This window comes from Microcaecilia unicolor, chromosome 5, assembly GCF_901765095.1.
Source record: "Microcaecilia unicolor chromosome 5, aMicUni1.1, whole genome shotgun sequence".
Classification (NCBI taxonomy): Eukaryota; Metazoa; Chordata; class Amphibia; order Gymnophiona; family Siphonopidae; genus Microcaecilia; species Microcaecilia unicolor.
This window is the reverse complement of record NC_044035.1, coordinates 268,133,947-268,152,558: the sequence shown is the minus strand read 5'-3', so window position 1 is coordinate 268,152,558 and position 18,612 is coordinate 268,133,947. Positions and strand designations below refer to the sequence as shown.

The 18,612-nt window shown below is 41.2% G+C and overlaps 1 protein-coding gene across 4 annotated transcripts in view; it reads left to right on the top strand.

Moving 5' to 3' along the window:
• The window catches only part of CIP2A (cell proliferation regulating inhibitor of protein phosphatase 2A), a 105,704-nt gene extending 93,417 nt beyond the window's left edge, over positions 1-12,287 (top strand). For all 4 annotated transcript variants that reach the window (XM_030204178.1, XM_030204177.1, XM_030204179.1 and 1 more), the window contains 3 exons: positions 8,122-8,204; positions 8,910-9,049; positions 10,951-12,287. In XM_030204178.1, the coding sequence (XP_030060038.1) occupies positions 8,122-8,204; positions 8,910-9,049; positions 10,951-11,121 (394 nt within the window). In that variant the 3' untranslated portion in view covers positions 11,122-12,287. The remainder of the gene's footprint in view (positions 1-8,121; positions 8,205-8,909; positions 9,050-10,950) is intronic.
• The last annotated feature ends 6,325 nt before the right edge of the window (positions 12,288-18,612 follow it).

Here is an 18,612-nt window from a genome sequence, read left to right as displayed (position 1 = left end):
CACTCTACAAGAGCTCAGGCGGCCTCGATGGCAGAGGCCGGTTCCGTCTCCTTGGAAGAGATATGCAAGGCGGCAACTTGGGCTTCGGCCCATACATTCTCCAAGCATTACCGCTTGACTGTGGCTGCTCGGGCGGAGGCCCGGTTTGGAGCTTCAGTGTTGCGGTCAGGGATTTCTATGTCCCGCCCTGGGTGAGTACTGCTTCGGTACATCCCACCAGTCTATGTAACATAGTAACATAGTAACATAGTAGATGACGGCAGAAAAAGACCTGCACGGTCCATCTAGTCTGCCCACGATAAACTCATATGTGTATACCTTACCCTGATTTGTACCTGTCTTTTCCAGGGCACAGCCGTATAAATCTGTGCAGCAGTATTTCCCATTTCCCAACCACCAGTCCCTCCTCCCATCACCGGCTCCGGCACAGACCCCGTATAAAAAGTCTGCCCTCCCCCATCCTAGCCTCTCAACCACCAACCCCTCTTCCCCCTGCCTCCCAATTTCAGTTAAGCTTCTGTGGATCCATTCCTTCTGCACAGGATTCCTTTATGCCTGTCCCACGCATGCTTGAATTCCGTTACCGTTTTCATCTCCACCACCTCCCGCGGGAGGGCATTCCAAGCGTTCACCACCCTCTCCGTGAAGAAATACTTCCTGACATCTTTCCTGAGTCTGCCCCCCTTCAATCTCATTTCATGTCCTCTCGTTCTACCGCCTTCCCATCTCCGGAAAAGATTCGTTTGCGGATTAATACCTTTCAAATATTTGAACGTCTGTATCATATCACCCCTGTTCCTCCTTTCCTCCAGAGTATACATGTTCAGGTCAGCAAGCCTCTCTTCATACGTCTTGGAACGCAACTCCCATACCATCCTCGTAGCTTTTCTTTGCACCGCTTCCATTTTTTTAACATCCTTCGCAAGGTACGGCCTCCAAAACTGAACACAATACTCCAGGTGGGGCCTCACCAACGTCTTATACAGGGGCATTAAAACCTCCTTTTTTCTGCTGGTCACACCTCTCTCTATACAGCCTAGCAACCTTCTCGCTACGGCCACCGCCTTGTCGCACTGTTTCATCGCCTTCAGGTCCTCAGATACTATCACCCCAAGATCCCTCTCCCCGTCCGTGTCTATCAGGCTCTCCCCACCTAACACATACGCCTCCCTTGGATTTCTACTCCCTAAGTGCATCACTTTGCATTTCTTCGCATTGAATTTTAATTGCCAAACGTTAGACCATTTTTCCAGCTTCTTCAGATCTTTTTTCATGTTTTCCACTCCCTCCGGGGTGTCCACTCTGTTGCAAATCTTGGTGTCATCCGCAAAAAGGCAAACTTTACCTTGTAACTCTTCGGCAATGTCACTCACAAATATATTGAACAGAATGGGCCCCAGCACCGATCCCTGAGGCACTCCACTACTCACCTTTCCCTCCTCCGAGCGAACTCCATTTACCACCACCCTCTGGCGTCTGCCTGTCAACCAGTTCCTAATCCAGTTTACCACTTCGGGTCCTATCTTCAGCCCTTCTAGTTTATTCAAGAGCCTCCTGTGGGGAACCGTGTCAAAAGCCTTGCTGAAATCTAAGTAGATGACGTCCATAGCCCGTCCTTGATTTAATTCTCCCGTCACCCAGTCAAAGAATTCAATGAGATTCGTTTGGCACGACTTCCCTTTGGTGAAACCATGTTGTCTGGGATCTTGCAACTTATTGGCTTCCAGGAAATTCACTATCCTTTCCTTCAGCATGGCTTCCATTACTTTTCCAATAACCGAAGTGAGGCTTACCGGCCTGTAGTTTCCAGCTTCTTCCCTATCCCCACTTTTGTGAAGAGGGACCACCTCCGCCGTTCTCCAATCCCTCGGAACCTCTCCCGTCTCCAAGGATTTATTAAACAAATCTTTAAGAGGACCCGCCAGAACCTCTCTGAGTTCCCTCAGTATTCTGGGGTGGATCCCGTCCGGCCCCATGGCTTTGTCCACATTTAGCTTTCCAAGTTGTTCATATACACTCTCTTCCGTGAACGGTGCTTTATCCAGTTCATTTTCAGGTGTACTTTTGCCAGTCCCTCTCGGTCCTTCCCCAGGATTTTCTTCAGTAAAAACAGAACAAAAGTATCTATTTAGCAAATTGGCTTTTTCTTCATCATTTTCTACATAGCGTTTTGCTGTATCTTTTAGTCTTACAATCCCCTTTTTAGTCTTTCTCCTTTCACTAATATACCTGAAGAAGTTTTTGTCTCCCCTCCGTACATTTCTAGCCATTTGTTCTTCCGCTTGCGCCTTCGCCAGACGTACCTCTCTCTTGGCTTCTTTCAGTTTCATCCGGTATTCCTCCCCGTGTTCCTCTACTTGAGATTTTTTGTATTTCTGGAACGCTAACTCTTTAGCCTTTATTTTCTCAGCCACTTGCTTTGAAAACCATATTGGTTTCCTTTTTCTCTTGCTTTTATTTACCCTCCTTACATAAAGGTCTGTGGCCCTGTTTATTACTTCTTTTAGCCTGGACCACTGTCCTTCCACTTCTTGTATGTCCTCCCAGCCCCTCAGCTCCTTCCTTAGGTATTCTTCCATTTTGTTAAAGTCAGCTCGCTTGAAATCCAGGACTTTGAGTTTAGAGTGGCTGCCATCCACATGAGCCGTTATATCAAAACAAACCGTTTGATGGTCACTGTTTCCCAGGTGTGCAGCCACTTGGACATTTGACACACTATCCCCATTCGTGAGCACCAGATCCAACGTGGCTCCCTCCCTCGTGGGTTCGTTCACCATTTGTCTGAGCTGAGCACTTTGGAAAGCATCCACAATCTCTCTACTTCTTTCTGATTTTGCAGACGGAACCTTCCAATCTACATCCGGCAGATTAAAATCTCCCAACAACAGCACCTCTCTTTTCTTCCCCAACTTTTGAATATCAGCGATCAGATCTTTATCTAGTTCTTCCAAATGTGTCGGGGGTCTATAGACAACACCCACGTGGACCAAGGTTCTATCCTCTCTTTCTAAGGTGATCCATATCGCTTCTTCCTTTCCCCACTTCCCTGTCATTTCAGTTGCTGCGATATCATCTCTCACATACAGAGCTACTCCTCCACCTTTACGTCCCTCCCTATCCTTCCTAAAAAGGTTATAGCCTGGTATGTTTACATCCCATTCATGGGAACCATGGAGCCATGTCTCTGTGACTGCAACTATGTCCAAGTCAGTCTCCAACATCAGGGCTTGAAGGTCATGAATTTTATTGCTTAGACTGTGAGCATTTGTGGTCATTGCTTTCCAACTACATTTCCTAGTATGTGTTTTGGGTTTAGTGAATTGTGAGTGTCTTTTCTCTTTGGGTACCTTCTCTTCTTTTTGTTGCCTCTTCCTTGCTTTTTCTGCTTCAATTTTAGTTTCAGGAACATCACAGTGCTGTAGTGGAGCAAAAGAATTTTGTAGTGGCAACACTTGTGCGGGTGGATGCTTCTGTGTCACATGACTAATTCTGCCTGAGCCTACTGTGAGCCATCTGTTCCTTTGTGGTTTTATTCTCTGAGGCAGTGGTGAGAAGTTATGATTCTGCAAAGTCCTATAAGTTGGTTTAATTGTATCTAATTCTTGCATTACTTTATAGAGCTCTTGTTTTAAAGTAGATATCTGAAGACAGATAGGACAAGCTTTAAGTTTCCAGATGATTTGCCTTGAAACTAAAGCAGCACAATTATTGCAGAGAATAAAAGTCATCCTGATTGGTTGAAATGGGTATGAACAGGTGTACTATGTTGGAGTAATAGCCTGCAAGACTGCCTGTGTATGACTGAGGAGTAAAGTTAACGAGGATTTGGTTTGTCTATAAAGGTGTAGAAAACCCTGGGGTGGGTGGGTTGTGGGGAGGGTGGGTGGGATTATAAGTCCCAATGGGTCAGCTTAAGTGCTGCTATCAAGGGAATTCTGTAGCTTAATGGACCCAAATGGTAGTGTCTGATCAAGGACCTTACAGTTTATTAAACTTTTAAAACTACCCTAGATATTAATAACTTTCTTTTTGAATAAATCTAGATATTGCCAATAATTCTAGCAGTTTCAGCTATGTAAAAATGCCCCTCCCCTTTATCAGAGCTTGGCAGGAACAGAAAGAAAGCAAGAAAGACAGAAAGAGGTTTCCCAGTGCTAATTAAATTGATTAAGCAACAAGCCTTAAATATTTAGGACAAAATATCAGGTAGTTTCTCACCTAAGCCAGCCAATTTGAGAAGTATGGGATTTAGGGGTCAGAATAAACCTGTCCTTTTTGCAGGAGCTTGGTTCTTCAGTCCCAGTACCTGGAAGTTAGAAGTAAAATTGGTATGTCCTTTAGTTTGAGTCCAACCCTGCTTGCCCCCAGCTGTGGGGGTGCTTAAGTCCCAATGGGTCAGCTTAAGTGCTGCTATCAAGGGAATTCTGTAGCTTAATGGACCCAAATGGTAGTGTCTGATCAAGGACCTTACAGTTTATTAAACTTTTAAAACTACCCTAGATATTAATAACTTTCTTTTTGAATAAATCTAGATATTGCCAATAATTCTAGCAGTTTCAGCTATGTAAAAATGCCCCTCCCCTTTATCAGAGCTTGGCAGGAACAGAAAGAAAGCAAGAAAGACAGAAAGAGGTTTCCCAGTGCTAATTAAATTGATTAAGCAACAAGCCTTAAATATTTAGGACAAAATATCAGGTAGTTTCTCACCTAAGCCAGCCAATTTGAGAAGTATGGGATTTAGGGGTCAGAATAAACCTGTCCTTTTTGCAGGAGCTTGGTTCTTCAGTCCCAGTACCTGGAAGTTAGAAGTAAAATTGGTATGTCCTTTAGTTTGAGTCCAACCCTGCTTGCCCCCAGCTGTGGGGGTGCTTAAGTCCCAATGGGTCAGCTTAAGTGCTGCTATCAAGGGAATTCTGTAGCTTAATGGACCCAAATGGTAGTGTCTGATCAAGGACCTTACAGTTTATTAAACTTTTAAAACTACCCTAGATATTAATAACTTTCTTTTTGAATAAATCTAGATATTGCCAATAATTCTAGCAGTTTCAGCTATGTAAAAATGCCCCTCCCCTTTATCAGAGCTTGGCAGGAACAGAAAGAAAGCAAGAAAGACAGAAAGAGGTTTCCCAGTGCTAATTAAATTGATTAAGCAACAAGCCTTAAATATTTAGGACAAAATATCAGGTAGTTTCTCACCTAAGCCAGCCAATTTGAGAAGTATGGGATTTAGGGGTCAGAATAAACCTGTCCTTTTTGCAGGAGCTTGGTTCTTCAGTCCCAGTACCTGGAAGTTAGAAGTAAAATTGGTATGTCCTTTAGTTTGAGTCCAACCCTGCTTGCCCCCAGCTGTGGGGGTGCTTAAGTCCCAATGGGTCAGCTTAAGTGCTGCTATCAAGGGAATTCTGTAGCTTAATGGACCCAAATGGTAGTGTCTGATCAAGGACCTTACAGTTTATTAAACTTTTAAAACTACCCTAGATATTAATAACTTTCTTTTTGAATAAATCTAGATATTGCCAATAATTCTAGCAGTTTCAGCTATGTAAAAATGCCCCTCCCCTTTATCAGAGCTTGGCAGGAACAGAAAGAAAGCAAGAAAGACAGAAAGAGGTTTCCCAGTGCTAATTAAATTGATTAAGCAACAAGCCTTAAATATTTAGGACAAAATATCAGGTAGTTTCTCACCTAAGCCAGCCAATTTGAGAAGTATGGGATTTAGGGGTCAGAATAAACCTGTCCTTTTTGCAGGAGCTTGGTTCTTCAGTCCCAGTACCTAAGCCAGCCAATTTGAGAAGTATGGGATTTAGGGGTCAGAATAAACCTGTCCTTTTTGCAGGAGCTTGGTTCTTCAGTCCCAGTACCTAAGCCAGCCAATTTGAGAAGTATGGGATTTAGGGGTCAGAATAAACCTGTCCTTTTTGCAGGAGCTTGGTTCTTCAGTCCCAGTACCTAAGCCAGCCAATTTGAGAAGTATGGGATTTAGGGGTCAGAATAAACCTGTCCTTTTTGCAGGAGCTTGGTTCTTCAGTCCCAGTACCTGGAAGTTAGAAGTAAAATGGATTGATCAGCTTGATGATATGGAAGGTAAAATTATGTATAATCATACCTGATAATTTTCTTTCCATTAATCATAGCTGATCAATCCATAGCCCCTCCCAGATATCTGTATTGTTTTTATTCTGGTTGCATTTCAGGTTCAAGTTTAGTCTTCAGTTACTTCAGAAAGACTTCGTGTTCAAGTTTTTTCACTTGGATTCTTCAAGAGTTAAGACGAGTTTGTGTTACAGTGAGCTGCTGCATTCCTCTCCCCTCCGTTTTACGGGGCTGGATTGAGACTTAAAATTCTGCCGGCACTCCCTCCCGCTTCGTGCGGCTGTAGGGCAGTTTTGTACCCCTCCCGCTTCGGCGGTGTTAGGGTCAGTCAGCTCCTCCCGCGGTTGCGGTTGCAGGATAAGCCAGATCCCCCCGCATCGGCGGGTGTGGTGTCCCTCCCCCGCTCCGCGGGGATGAGCTGGACGGATTCCCCTCCCCCACTTGTGTGGGGATGAGCTGGGTTAATTCCCCTCCCCCGTTTCGGCGGTGGTGAGCTGGGCAGAGTGTCCCTTCGTGGGTGTAATTCTCTAAGTGCTGAGTCCTGTGGATGGAGCTTTGATATCGACATACTGAGGAGTTTCCGGCAGCACATGACCACATATAGGGAGGCAAAAGTTTGCTCTCTATCTCCACCTGCTGGTAGATGGACACAACCCACCAGTCTATGGATTGATCAGCTATGATTAATGGAAAGAAAATTATCAGGTATGATTATACATAATTTTACCATTTGGGACATGGGAGTAGTGCAAGTTTTTGGAGACATTTCTCCAGGCTTAGGGGCCCTTTTACCAAGCTGTATTAAAAAGTGGCCATAGCACTTTCTTACACAAGTCTCTGCTGCGTACTAAGCTGATTTTTACTTCAGCTGAAAAATGGCCAATTTTTTTCCATTTTCTCAATTAATAGCCATTGCCCTAATTTTACCATTAGTGCGTGGCCATTAACAAAGATTAGCACATGGCCCTTTCCAGCACCTACTTTGTAGGTGGTAAGGGCACACATGCCTATCCTGTGCTAATCAGTTTGTGTGCAATAATATAGCTGTGCTAACTGATCAGCGCAGAAATGCCCATTCTCTCCCTCCCCCCCAACACACCCCCTCTGTGGAAAAAATGTTAAAAAAAAAAAATATATATATATATATATACTAGTAAAAGAGGCCCATTTCTGAGCAAATGAAACGGGCGCTAGCAAGGTTTTCGTCGCCAACACCCCCCTCCCTCCCTCCCTGGCCAACCCCTTTGTTGTTCTGCCATTGCTCCGCCCCCAACGTCATGACATTTGACGCGAGGGCAGGGCCCGGAGCGATTCCCCCCACCTCCCTGCCTCCCTCCCTGCCAACCCCTTCGTTGTTCTGCCATAGCTCCGCCCTCGAGGGCGGGGCCCGGAGTGATTTTGGTGGCTTCACCACCACGAAACTTCGAACCTTTTTGAAGGAAGTCAGGGCTTGGCTTCACTGACGTCAGTGTCCTCAGAACGTTGAGGGTGAGTTTTATTATAGTAGATATTTATTAGGATTTATTTACTACCTGGCATTCACTCAAGGTGGTGTACAGTAAGAATAAATCTAACATGAGCAGTAGACAATTACAGCAGTAAAAATATTCAAATAACAGTACAAAGTATGGCATAGTATACTACTTAGTGTCAGCACAATACGTAATAGAACATTTTAATTGACTGTAGGGTATAAGCAAAGATGGAACCTATAGATAGGTAAAAGAAATTAGAAAGTAAGGTGACTAATTTAAAGAAAGTTGCACATGAGGTCAGAGACATGGTTAACATATAGGTAATAGAGTAAGAGTTTGCAAACATAGATCTCAAACTTACTATAGGATGCCTGAGCACGTCCCATGGTAAGCATGCACTAGCATCTTAGTAAAAGGAGCCCTAAGGTTGTTATAGCAAACATTTTCCTAAATATTGTTCTGCCATCCTATGGAGAAGTGATTTATTCTTCCTTCCACATTGTATTATTTCTTTAATTTTGTTCCTGTTCTTTTGTTTGTTTTTACATTGTAGGACAGTTGCTCTATTGGAAGAAGTAGAAGGTCAGAGAAGAGAATTGACCAAAGACCTGCAGGACAAAGACAACAAGATATTGAGTAGGTTGCTGGTTTTTGAAAACTGTTTTGCACTGAATTGAATGTAAGTCTTTTATTGAGGGGTGTTCTTAGAGATACTTCAAGTAACATTTATATGAAAGGGAAGACATGCCCAATAAGGTGAGAAAAAAGTGACTCAATGCAGTGTGGGTCAGGTTGTACCTTTGGCTACATGGGTTACATGTATAAAACTAATTCCTGGTTTGACATTGATCTATGACCTTGTACAGAACTCATCTGCTGTAGGAGAAAGAGAAGTCTGGATGTCTGTCCAAAATTTTCTTTGCTCTGCAGTACCCTGAGTAACTTTAACAGTTTATTGTTGTTTTTGTTTTTCTTCAAATATTCATTCAAGTATACCTTGTAATTTGGACTTGTGTTTGCTAATAAAACTACAGTATATTTTCTAACTCTGGTTTTTTTATGGAATTCGTCAAGAGCAACTTACAAAAGCTACTACCTTTTTAGGGCCAAGTATCTTGAGTTAGTTTAGATTCCACCAGAATACTTTCCCTTAGTCCTCTGTTTCAGTGCCCTTCTGCTTCAAGTACCTGTCAGCCAATGATTGAAAGCAGTGCCTGACTCGTAAGATTAGCACTTCTGAATTTTTTTCTCATTCCATCTCTTGAAAATGAGATGGGGGGGGGAGGGGGAGTGTTGCGCTCTGGAGGGGTTTAATATTACCCATTCTTTTTCTTGTAATAGGTTTTCAACAAAAAATACAAAGTTTGGAAGACAAGCTGAAAACAGCAGAGAAAGAAAACGTAGACATGGAGGAAACCATTGACATTCTCAGAAAAGAGATGAGCAAAACTGAACAAGCAAGAAAAGAGCTCAGTATTAGGGTAAGAAACTGTCAGCTTATGTATTGATAACACCAGATTTTTTTTTCTCCTTTTTACTGGCATTACTAAGAATGTCTTGGGTAAGTAGGAGGTACAGATACTAACAGTCCAAGAAAGCAAGTAGGCAAATGATCCATAAAATCCAGCATGGAGAGAGAGAGCAGATCGCAAGGATAAGAGTTCACAAAGTCCAATTTTATTCACCACTAAAATAACTAAATAACAACTGTGCCAAAATGAAAGAACTTTACTGGGAATTTGAGAGGATTAATTGTTTGTTCTTTTCCACTTTGTCATATCCCATATTGGTGACAGAATCATTAAATGGGTTATTAAAAATATTATTGCTTGTTCCTCCAAACAAAATTTATTTACTGCCTTTTCAAAGAAATTCACCCACGATAGTGTACATCAAGTGTAACTGGATATATATATATTTTTTTCCAATTATAGTGAAAATATGACCATAATAAAATGCTCAAATATCAGCATAATACACTATTACAAAGTAAACTTAGAAACAAACAAATGAAGTCATCAATAAAACAATGATGTGATAATGTCAGTATAGTACACATTCAACAGTACAGTAAAATATTCATAGTAATAATGTTCATGATGTCAACACAATACAAATGAAAGCATCTTAAAAGACATTAAGATGAACATGGGGGAAGCCACTGCTTGCTCCAGGGTTGGTAGCATGGAATGTTGCTACTAATTGGGTTTCTGCCAGGTACTTGTGACCTGGATTGACCACTGTAGCTTAGCAGGTTGAGGGCACGGGGGGAGTAGAGAGCGGACTGCCAACTGCGCCCATGTGTATTTTAAATGTGACAGATCACATGAACAATAGGCGCCGTTGGAAGTCCATTTGGGGGAGCAGCCACTCCTCTGGCAACCCACCTAGCTACATCTCTGATTGACCACTGTTGGAAGCAGGATACTGAGCTAGATGGACCATTGGTGGAAATATGTAGACAAACAAGATAGGAGTGAACAAAGGAGATGAGGTAGATAAAAGAAGGTGACAGCATGAATTTTTCCTTCAAGTTATATTTGCATAAGGTGTGTGCGGTAAGCTACTCCTGCAATGTATGCAGATGATCTCAGGGGTGGGTGACTAGCTAGTTGGTCTCTTTACCCATTAAAGGCTTAAGAGAAGAACCATTCTTTCACCTGATTCCTGAATTAGAGGTAGTTTTGTGTTAAGCCCTTAACACAAAACTACCCTTCTGGGAAGTGAGTCTGAGTGTAGGTGCTGCTTTTGAGAAGGTGTTTTGCTATATGTCTGCAAGATTTCCTATGGCAAGGGCACAGTTAGGATGCTCCTTGGAAGGACCTTAGAGACCTTTAAAGGTGCATAGAAAACTGATCCATTTCCTCTGAGGACCTTGAACAATGATAGTTTTTAAAGTTTGAGGTTTTTTTGTTTTGGGATTTGTTTTTGTTTTTAAACTGCAGAGGTCTCAACACTTGAAATTGTGATAAAAACCTCCTTTTCGCTCACTGGCACAAGGAGAGCACAGGTATTAGTATCGCCTTCAGATGTGAGGCAGAAGGACTAGCTTAAACATCTGGTTTGGATGGAGTTGGGTCTAGATAATTTTGTAACCCTCTGACTGGAATGGCATTGTAAAATTCTATACACTCAAAAGAACCCATACAAGAGCCTTACCAGTTTTGTTCCCATTGGTAAATGCTACACGATGTTTTGGTCCAGACGTTTCGTCTTGCTTAGTCGGAATCGGGAATTCTTTTGACATGAACCTTAATTCACAAATACCTGTGAATTTTTCCTTTATTTTAGCCCTTCTACCATCTTCTCCCCGGCATTGCTGTGACAGTCCTTCTCTGATGTGAGGTCAAATCCTAAATTGTGGATATTTTTTATTTTCCAGACATCTTCACTAGAAGGTCAAAAGTCACAATTAGAAGCGTTTTTGAAAGAAAAGGAGGCCATTTTGAAAGCACAGCAAGAGGAGCTGAACAAGCATTCCCATATGATTGCTATGATCCACAGTTTAAGTAGTGGCAAACTGAATGCGGACACTGTAAACCTCAGTTTATGAAGCTTTCTGGTTTCTGTATATATAGTATGTATGTTTGTTAAATGAAACTTTTTTTCATGTATGTCTGTGTGTCACAAAATGTGTTAATTCTGCATCAGATCAGATACTAAAACACTTTAATATACATTTTTAAAACAGCAGCTTGACATAAAATGGTTCTTTGAACAGTATTAACATAATTTCATATTGGATAAAATAAAATTAGGGGGCCCTTTTACTAAGCTGCATTATGGGGTTAGCATGCTCCTACTGCAGCAAAAATGGCTTAATATGGGACACACTAAAGTGTTCCAAGTTGGTTAAGCACTTGGTGTATATATATGTATTTTTTTAATGTTTTGGGGAGGGGCCGTAGCAGGGGCGTGGATACGCTAACCAGCCAGTGCGCTGACGTCACCAGCGTACTCTCTGGGGTAGCATGTCCATAACGCGGGAGCTCTTAATGCCTCCTAAATAGGAGGTGGTAAGCATTCCCGTGGTGATCTTTTTAAATGGCCGCACGCTAATGTCAACTTTAGCATACGGCCAGAAATAAAACAAATAGGAAGAAGCCCTGTTTGATGGGTGCACTGGAAATGGACTTAGCACATTGGAAAGTCCCACCTAAGGACATGCTGAGGCCATTTCTTAGCGCAGCTTACCTAGTAAAAGGCCCCTAGCTCCGTTGATGGCTAGCATGCCTGGAACATGCTTTTTGCTTGTTTGGGTCTTTGTGTGCAAAGTGCCAAATTCTGAATTGGGTACAGAAAACCAACTACAACAGATGAAAATGAGGATAAAAAAAAGAGAGGTCATAGGGCTTATGGGCCCTGTTTACTGAGCCACACTATAGGCACGCTAGCGTTATTAGAGCGCACGCTAATGCTAGAGACGCCCATAGGAATAAACGCTAAAAACGCTAGTGCACCTTAGTAAACAGGGCCCTGTATGTCTTGTTGAAGTGTACAGTATTTTATACCTGGAGGACATCAGATTGTAATACCTTTCAAAGTACATTCACAGTCTGCTTATTAAACTTTCACATGCCAATTAATTTTAAACAGGTTGATGTAAATCTGGCTGTAATGGTCCCAGGATGCATTACCTTAGAATTTTAGCATTTTAGGAATGTTTAATGTATCATTTTAAAATCTATTAAACATTATTCTCTCTCCCCCCTCCCCAAAAAAAAAGCTTCTAATAAACTATTTTATTCATTTGTTTCTTTGTCATATTTATCTATATCCTTTAAGTGTTAGGTTTGGGTGGGGAGTTTTTTGTTTGGTTTTTAGGCGTGAGGTTATTTTTTGTTTTCTCTTAGTCCATGTGAAAAATGTCAAAGATCAAATATGTGTTTAAGGGGCTAGTCAAACTGGTTTATATAAAATCTGAAACCTTCCATCTTTAACCACGTTCTGTATGGGATAGATAAGCCTTTGAGGATGCAGTATGAATTTTAGCACCTCAGCACTGCTTTTAGACTGAGAGAGGATTTTGCAAACTTCCGTGTCATTTAGGGGCCCTTTTGCTAAAGAGTTGCCACGTGGCAACCCGGAACTACCACTGGCCCAACGCGGGTGCCAGCAGTAGTTCCACCCCCCACACACACCATTTCTGGCGCTAGCAGAAATATTGAAAAAATATTTCCGCAGGCGATTACCCGGCAGTAATTGGGCAGCGTCACATGCTTCCTGGTTACTGCAGGAGCCCTTACCGCCACCTCAATGAGTGGTGATAAGTGTTTCCCCTCCCCCAAAATGGCCACGTGGCGAGTACAAACTTACCAAACAGCCATTTCAGTTTTGGTTATTTTCACCCGCTATGGTAAAAGTGACCCTGGAGTGCAGCAAAAACAGCCACCACCACTAGTGCAGGACCCCTTTTATTGCAGCTTTAGTAAAAGGGCCCCTTAGTAAAGGTAGAACGTCAGCATTTCACAACCTCTCTTCAGTATTTGTAAAGACCTCGTGAAGGCTTTGCTAACACAGATGGATAGAATGTTGCGATCCACTGTATGCAATGTTGCAATGAGAAGTTCAGAAAGGTGGTCTTAAAGTAGGCTGCGTCCCAATAAATGAGGGCTAGAGCCTGGTACTCCCATCTCACCTATTCTTCATACTTGCAACTTAAATATCCTGTACCTTTTTTTAAATACAACTTTTCTAATAGATCTAAAAAAATAATGATCCTTTTTAACAATGGAGTTTTCACATTGTTAATTCATGTGCCCCCTTTCAAATGTTATCTTTGTTATTAGAAATTACATAGGAAAAAAACAAGGGAATGTTATTTTCTTATGTATCCTGGAGGATTGAATATTGCTGGTATGCTTTTGATTGTTGGTCCTTTGCATTTACTAGTACTCAGTTGTGCTTATTTTTGTGCCTGGAATGTACTTTGTAGCCTCCTTCAATTGAAAGAGTATCTGTACTCAGATTCCAGATACTCCTTAAATTCATGAACAAAGCTAGAAATTACATTACAGACATAAAAATAAGCACAGCTTAGTACTACGGAATGCAAAGGGGTCAGTAACCACTTATACAGAAATGTATGTGAAGACTATATAGAGTGATAGCAGATGTGGACAATAAAGGCCATCTGCCCAGTTTAATTCCAGATGTAATTCTGTAGGCCCAAGCTCATTTCTAGCTTTTTCCTGCACACCTAGGCGTTCACTATACATCTCAATTTTTTTTTAATTAATTTTGTTTTTGTGTCCACCCTCATTTTCATGATGAAATTTTCTCCTGCCTAAGTCCCCTGGATGACTCAAGGCCCTAACCCCTAGTCCACAACACTCCCCCATCTGTGTCCCTGTTTTCCCTCCTACAGCCCCATCTTGTACAGCACATCCCCTCCACCCTTCCTAAGCCCAGCATCTCCCTTTCTTGCCCGCTGCAACAACCTGCTGTCTTAACTTGTAGCAGACATGAATCCCAAGACCAGGCCTGCCCCCATCTTGTGCCCGTGGCAAGCAATGCCAGATCCACCCCCAATGATACACGACCCCTGCATGGGAAGGTACAACACCAGCATCATTTTCAGCACGTACATTCTGTGAGGGAATGCCTCGTGCATTTGTTCAGTTTTATCATGGAGTGCTACAGCAGGTTCAAAAGAGTTGGGGGAGAAAGGCAGCTGCAGCAAAGGGTCACCCCTGTAGGAGCCTCATGCTGTAAACCTCTTGTCCTAGAAAATTCTTTCACCAGTTCTCTGTAAAAGTGAAATGTGTTGGTCAGATTTTATGTATGTGCTGTTCATAAAACCTCTTACCCCTGAGGTAGTTCTACAAAGGGTGTGGGAGATAGCTTTATTATTATGCACAAAATCTACAATTGACTTTTATTTATTTATTGGGATTTGTTAACCACCTTCATGAAGAGATTCACCCAAGGCAGTGTACAGCATTAAACTTACAGTTTTGTTAACAGCATAACAATAGTAAAATAACCAAGAATGAACATAAATGTAATAAATGAGGTAAACTTGAAAACAGTAAATTGAAACCTAATAGAACTACCATGAAACAGTATCAAAAATATGTACATTTAACAGCACTGGAATTCAAATACCAGAGATATAATACAATGTTAGCATAATACTAATGATACACCTAATAAGCATTCAAACATTCAACTAACATAGATATGATGCTAAAGATTTTCTACAATGTGGCTTACCACATAGCTGAGGGACCAAGAGCAGATATATGATGGGAACAAGATGCATGGTACAGACTAGTTGAAAAGCGGTAGAAGCCGAACAGTAAGGCATGGTCTAGACTTAATATGTAAGCACACAGTAACAAATGTGCTGACAGAAGGAGGAGTATGTACCTTTAGATGGCTTTGTGACCAGTGTTCATCTGTACCTTATTATATATCTCCAGGCTGTTGGTCATCCTATTTAAAGTCTGTTAATGCAAGGTTGATTCCTTGGAGTAAACTGAAGCAGTCTGTGCTTGCCTGTAAGTTTTAATGCAGTAATGGTTTCTTTAACTTTTATAAATATTTAATTCATAATGATGAAAAGTATAATACACCAATAATCTAAATGCAGTTGTTAGAAGAACTCTGTACAAATGGCGTTCTTTTCTGTTGATATTTAGGTAATGCCCTTGCCTATGGAAACTAGATTCAAAGGGGTGGGAGTGAGGATGTACTTTGTCAATGATGTGGAAAATCTCCAACATTTTGCTGATTTCTGCCCTGAAAAGTGACCGGCACAGGGCAGAATCTTAACTTCTCAGAACTGATAGTGAGAGAGTCAAGCAGCAGGAAAACACTGCCTGCCTTTAGACTTAGTGTGACGTGGATTCGCAATTGCTTAAATTTCTATCCTTTTTTTTTTATGTTTCAGTTTTGTTCTTTAGCCACCAAAAAATATTACCAATATGTAAAGTTATAAGCATTACAGTACAGTGTGCACAAGGGCCTTATCAATGCAACTTTAGAGAGGAAGAACAGCTCTGTGCAGTTAGCAAGGAAAGAACATGTTTGCCTTACAGTCTGTTGGTTTGAGTGGGGAACTGAGTGTTTATGTGGCTTTGTTGGAAAACCACTTGAAGAGAGTCAGGAGGTCATCGCATGTCATTGAGGCAGGGTGTTCTAGGTCTGTCAGTCCAATTGACATTTCACACATGCTCTTATTCCTTAGATAACAGGGGCTTTAATTTTAAAACCAACTATACAGACTGCTGCATGCTTCCTTTTTAATCCAGTTTTGCTGATTTACATTAGCACTGGCACTAAATTACATTGTATCTGATGGGCTTTATGCTAAAAATATTTTCCCCGAGGCACAGAATGAGTTGAGGAAAATCTTCAAATCATATTGATATATTTTAGTAGGGACACATAAAGTCTGTATACCAGTTATGTGACCACTGCATAAGCATGAATGTTTTTCTCTTAGGTGATTATTAAAGTGGTAAATTAGATGCAGGACAACAGCATGGTGCTTTTCTGCACAATGACATCTTTTGTTTTCTGTTCTAGGGCTGCAGGTGTCTCCTTGTGGGGGGGGGGGGAGGGCACATGATATAAAATCCTTACGGCAATTGCAAGGTTCACCTAATTCAAGCAGCTTGCTAATCCATAAACAGTTACTGATTGAATAAAAAAAGCTTGAAATGTCTCGTGTTGTGTTTCAAATAGGTAAATGGTTGTTGGATCTAGTGTTCATTTTGGAATAGTGAAGAGTGACAAAATGAATAAATTCTGATAGAAATGATGCAAACAGCCTATGGTTTTCTTTGAACTTTTGATGGACAATATACTGGAAATGTATAAACTCTACCGAGATTAAAATAGTAGATGAATTCCCACGGTAAATGATGTATTCTTGCTATGATCTATTTCATTTGGCTGCCCAGTAGGGCAGTGTTGGTGCTCTGGATAATGCCTGGGTTTGATTCCCAACTCCAGCCTTCTGCTCCCTAGGACCTTGCAGCCCAGGTACAGGGCCACAATTATTATGCAATGGCAAAGCCTGGTAGGGTTTCAACCTCAGTATTGCAGGGATCCAGAAGGAGCCTGGCGTGGCTGCCAACTGAGGACTGTTATTGCAATGATGGGACAGAATCTGGAGGAAATATAAAATGAAAAAATCTGCTAGTTCCAAATGATGGCTCGTAGCACCAGTTCCAATCCTGCTTCTTGTTGAGCTAGAAGTACAATTAAGTAGAAGGCAGCCCAGGATATAAAAAGAAAAGTATTTTATTAATAAACATTGTCTTCAGCCTTCTATAATTTTCTGTTTTATATTTGACAGATATTTCATAACACTAGCCTTAATTGCTCAACCTTTTAAAGTGCTTGTGGAGGTATTTTAAGTATTTTGATAAGGCAGTTATTTCAGATTAAATTGTCAAGAGGTCTTTTTTTCTGAATATAACATGCTGTGACTTTGTGGGTGGTATAAAACTTATAAAATAGCCTGGCTGTGATTAGACTTGAAGCAATTTTTTTTTAATATATTTATTTTATACTATTGAAACAATATGAATACAAAATAAATCTATAAAATGTTTCCAACAGTGTACATTTTCTTTATATTTATATATATATATTATAAATATATATTCTTTATATTTTTATATATATATACAGCTCCCCACCTGTACCTTGCACCTGCTCAAGCTGTATAACCCTGCATCTCATGGCAAATTTGGTTATTACAGTCCCCTGGAATATCAGGTCAATGTCCAATTATGGACATACCTATCCCACACCACCACCAAAACAAGCTGAATTTACCCTATAATCTCACTTAGTTCATTAATGGTTGATATATATCCTCTAATGTGATATAACACTCACACTGGATGGTTCTGAGCTTTTCCATTAAAACCAATTGATTAAATCTGTTTACCTATGCATTCACAGAATAGGCATCCACATGTCAATGGTGTGCCACTGTCTGACATCTAGAAACAATACCATACATAGTTAAATTTGTGAAGCTTATGTACCACCTCCTCCCCCCCTTTGTATAATCCCAACAAGAGTATTTCAGTGATCAGGCTGTTTTGCTTTCTACTGTTGCTTCAATTTTCTTAGCAATACTCCTCTAGTAAGTTTTTATCTTTGGACTCCCAGCAGCTGTGTAAAAATGTTGGAGAGGTTGTCCTGCCTCTGTCAAATCTAGCAGGCACATTTCCTTATGCCTTCTTGAAGTTAGGTTCCATTGGTACAGGACTTTATAGCAGTTCTCCTTGAACTGTATTGAGACTGAAGCCTGCCCTGTCTGTTCATAAATCTTTAACCACCATTTTAAAATTCTTTGCCTATATCTCTTTCCTAGCCCAGTATATATCTGAACTTCCTAAATCCATTGGTTCCTATCCAGATGTAAAACTGTGAGCCCCTAATTGCTTTATTCTGATATATTCATACCTGTTTATAATCATAGGCCATTCTTCAAGTTACAAGGACTTTCAGGGATGATCTTGTTGAACTTATAAAACACAGAAGAAATTGAGTGCTCACTACATTCATTTAACTCACCAAACGAGAGCTTCCCATCTTTGATAAACTGACTAAAGGTGGTTGGTTGTCCTTCTTCCCACCTGCCACATTATCCTCTGGTGGAAAATCTGAGTGGGGCCAACAATGACAGTAGCCTTCCTTATCCCCCTTTCAACCAGACTGTCCTCCACACCTTCACTTAACTGTTTGTGAGGGGTTAATACAAGTTTTCAATCATTACACAGGTTTATCACATCCCAGAACCCACTCTAAAAGATGTGTTAGCTGTAAAGCCAAGTAATAGATCAAACAGCAAACTGTTGGCTATGCTCCCATCCTGCTTCTTAGATCAAATATTAGCTACCCTTGGTGGCCCCTTACCCCATATGAAAACAAAGACCTCTATTTTTGTACCCTTTGCAATGTCTGTTGTGGGACCTCTACTGTATTGCTTAGAAAAATATAATACTTTTGGGAGTATCATTTTCACTGCCCAGCCTTGCCATCTCTACCTGCTGTTTCCAGTTTCCAAAATAAAGGT